The sequence below is a fragment of the Benincasa hispida genome, chromosome 4 (assembly GCF_027475165.1).
Source record: "Benincasa hispida cultivar pf3 chromosome 4, pf3_genome.v1.1, whole genome shotgun sequence".
Lineage (NCBI taxonomy): Eukaryota > Viridiplantae > Streptophyta > Magnoliopsida > Cucurbitales > Cucurbitaceae > Benincasa > Benincasa hispida.
This window is the reverse complement of record NC_143481.1, coordinates 2,359,266-2,362,670: the sequence shown is the minus strand read 5'-3', so window position 1 is coordinate 2,362,670 and position 3,405 is coordinate 2,359,266. Positions and strand designations below refer to the sequence as shown.

Here is a 3,405-nt window from a genome sequence, read left to right as displayed (position 1 = left end):
CAAAAACACACTCATTCATAGTCAAGAAAGACGATCATGTACCATGAATTTCTAATATATAGATTGATAAATTAAATATGAGCAATGATTAGGTGTAACCCATTTATGCTCCCACTTCTCTACCACACAATAAAAATTATAAAAAAAATATATATATTTTTTACAAAATGAAAATGTCACATGGCAGCATTTCGTTGGACAATACTTAGGATGTACCAAGATAGATGCATCCAAGAGAGTACCCAAGTTTTTTTGACTGAATGATTACAAACGACAAGTAATAATCAAATGAAATTGAGACAAACTAAAATGTAAATTAATTAAAATTCTTTCTCAACCAAGAATTATTAAAAATAACTTTTTTTTTTAATAAGTTATTGTACTAGAAATTTACGCAAGAAATATTGGAGTAATAAAGAATGGTCGGTATGGAGGAGGTGGTAAACCCATTGAAGTTGGATCCAGTTGCTGACGTGTAGGCACCCATGTTAGGAAACAACAACCAATCATCCACCTCCAAATCCGGTAGCCAGTAACTAGTGGAAATTGTATCATAAGCATCGCATGTGGGGCCAAACACAGTCGATTTGTACAGCTCAGCATTTGTACACGTCGGATTTATAGGGTTTGACGTGGTGCCTAATGGGGAGCAAGTGACAACCGCATGATCGTTGACAATGCAATTCATTGACCCATAAATACCATCAGTTATCCAATACTCTCTCAAATCTCCCCTCACTCGCTTTCCGATTATGTTCGTCGCCAATGTAAAGCATTTTTCGGCAAAATATCTCCCCGGCTCCGCCATGAAAATCAACCCTTCTTCCTCCGAGAAGTGCTTCGAGATTCCTTCTTTAATCGCCATGACGGCCACATTGAAATGTGTGTCGGCCGTGAACCCACCTCCGATATTGAGCACCTATGATTAAAGAAAAAAAAAAATAGTAAATATTTAACGTAGTATCAAAGTAATTTATATCTTTAAGTGACTGCACTTAACTCAATATTCCTCTTAACATAATAAAAATAAAATAAAATAAGTTTCTCAATACAAACCTTCATTTTTGGCATCCCTAATTGAACTGTTGTGTCAAACACTTCTTTGGCGGCAGCTATGGCATAGCGATAAGCATAAACATCGTTACCTCCACTTCCAATATGGAACGAAACACCAATAACGTCGAGTTGCGCAGCTTGAGCAGCTTGTAGGAGCGACTCTATCTCATTCGGGAGTGCACCATACTTAGAGCTCAATGGACTCCGAAATGTACTATCGTCCATGACTTTGATTCGGATCAACAATGCACATTCTGGATGACTTCTTTTGATCTTTCTTACTTCATTTATAGAGTCGAAGGTCGTCAAATTAACGCCAACGCTAGCGGCATACTTGATGTGGGACTCCGCCTTGCATGGGTTGGCAAAGATGATTCGATCGGATGACACACCAAGAGCCATAACGGTTTCAATCTCGGCTCGGCTGGCGCAGTCGAAGCTAAAGCCGAGGGCAGCCATGGCACCAAGAAATTCAATGTTAGGGTTGCACTTGACAGCATAATATGGCTGAATCATTGGAAGATCATGAGCCCATTTGTGAACAAGATTGATGAGGAGTCCTAGGTCAAGGATGTAAAAGGGTTCACTGGCTTCTTTTTGGCTCAAAATAATGGATTCAACAAAACCCAATATTCCATTTTTATTTATCCAAGTGATTTTCTTCCCTTTGATCCCCGGAGCCATTTGCAAGCTCTGTATGTAACCACCATTCTCAGCCGCATTCATTGGTAGGAATTGCTTGATGGCCTTTAGAAAATGAGGAGCGTTATGACTTTGGATATTAAACCTGGTAATAAGAGGAAATATTAATAACTATATATAGAGAATAAGCTACACTTTTTGTATGTATAGTATAGACAAGGAGATGTTTGGTGCAACGGAATTTGGAGATGGAAAGAGATAATAGTTGGTCAACTAGATTAATGCTATTTTAACTATAAGGAGACATTTGGCACGCACAATCAGAATTGAGATGATAATTATTATATGTGAAGTTAAATTGTCTGTATTTAGGATGAAGAGTTGAGTTGAGTTGAGTTGAGTTGAGTTGAAATGTCTGTATTTAAGGTGTTGAGTTGAGCAAAAAAATTTATGGTCGTTATGTAGAATTGAGTTGATTTTGGGTATCTGGTGCAATTTTTCTAAGTGAATTTAGTTTTGTATTAGAGTTTTTCTTCTTGTTACTTTTTAAATTTCCAACTATACACATATTTTCCTAAGATTTTTAACCTTAAAAAATGTTTAATTTTTTTCTCTTCTTAAAACATAACAATTTCCCACAAAGTACTCATATACTAAACACAAATTTTGTATTCAGATTTTGAACACTCGATTACCTAACATATTTTTCCCTCTTCCCAAACACCAAGCACCAAACAAATAAAAACTTCTCAGATGTACTTAGTCTTCAATCATGAATACTGGAGAAGCTTAAAAATTGAACAATTTTTTTTCTTTCTTGAAAAAATGTAACATATTTTCATCAAACAATTTGAACATTCAATTGTATAACAATTTTTTTAATTTCTTCAAGACATGTCATATTCCAATAAAATGAACATTTTCTCTACTTCGTCGTCCTCAATTTTTAATCTCAATTACTTAGAAACTGAATTTTTTTCACTTTTAAAAACTTAACATTATTATAACAAAATAAAAATGTTCTACATCTAGAATGTTGAGGCATTCAATTACTTAACAAGGTTAGGATTTCTAGGGATTAGGAGTGTTTGGGGTTTTGTTTAGGGATGTAGGGTTTGAAATTATTTAGGATTTATGGCTTAGATTAATTTTTATTGTTTACATTAAACCTAATTTTGACTTTAGTTTTTATGGTTTCTGAAAAATTTTCATTGTTATTAATGTGGTATTCTTTGGGAGCTCACTCAACCAAAATATCTATTCAAACCATTAATTTTGGAAGATTTGAAATACAAGAAGCATATTATTATTTATGATAATATTAATTATTACAAATAATAATAATAATAATTACAAGCAGCATATTATTATTATTATTATTATTACAAGCAGCATATTATTATTATTATTATTATTATTATTATTATTATTATTATTATTATTATCATCATCATCATCATCATCATCATAATAATCATAATAATAATAATAATAATAATAATAATAATAATATATTATTATTATTATTATTATTATTATTATTATTATTATCATCATCATCATCATCATTATCATCATCATTATCGTCGTGGTCATTCAACCAAAAATGTTAGAATTAAAAAAAAAACCAATTCTTTTTTTTTCTTTTTTTTTTCTTTTGTGAAATATAGATTATATTCTTATTGGTTACTATTTTTAGAAAATGTA

General features: G+C 32.2%; 1 protein-coding gene across 1 annotated transcript; it reads right to left on the bottom strand.

Moving 5' to 3' along the window:
• Positions 1 to 319: 319 nt before the first annotated feature.
• LOC120075473 (ornithine decarboxylase-like) lies at positions 320 to 1,791 on the bottom strand. The gene is made up of 2 exons (XM_039028889.2): positions 1,057 to 1,791; positions 320 to 919 (listed from the first exon to the last, which is right to left on the bottom strand). Exons 1-2 carry the CDS (start codon positions 1,780 to 1,782, stop codon positions 383 to 385), a joined length of 1,263 nt encoding a protein of 420 aa, XP_038884817.1. The 5' UTR covers positions 1,783 to 1,791; the 3' UTR covers positions 320 to 382.
• Between the last annotated feature and the right edge of the window lie 1,614 nt (positions 1,792 to 3,405).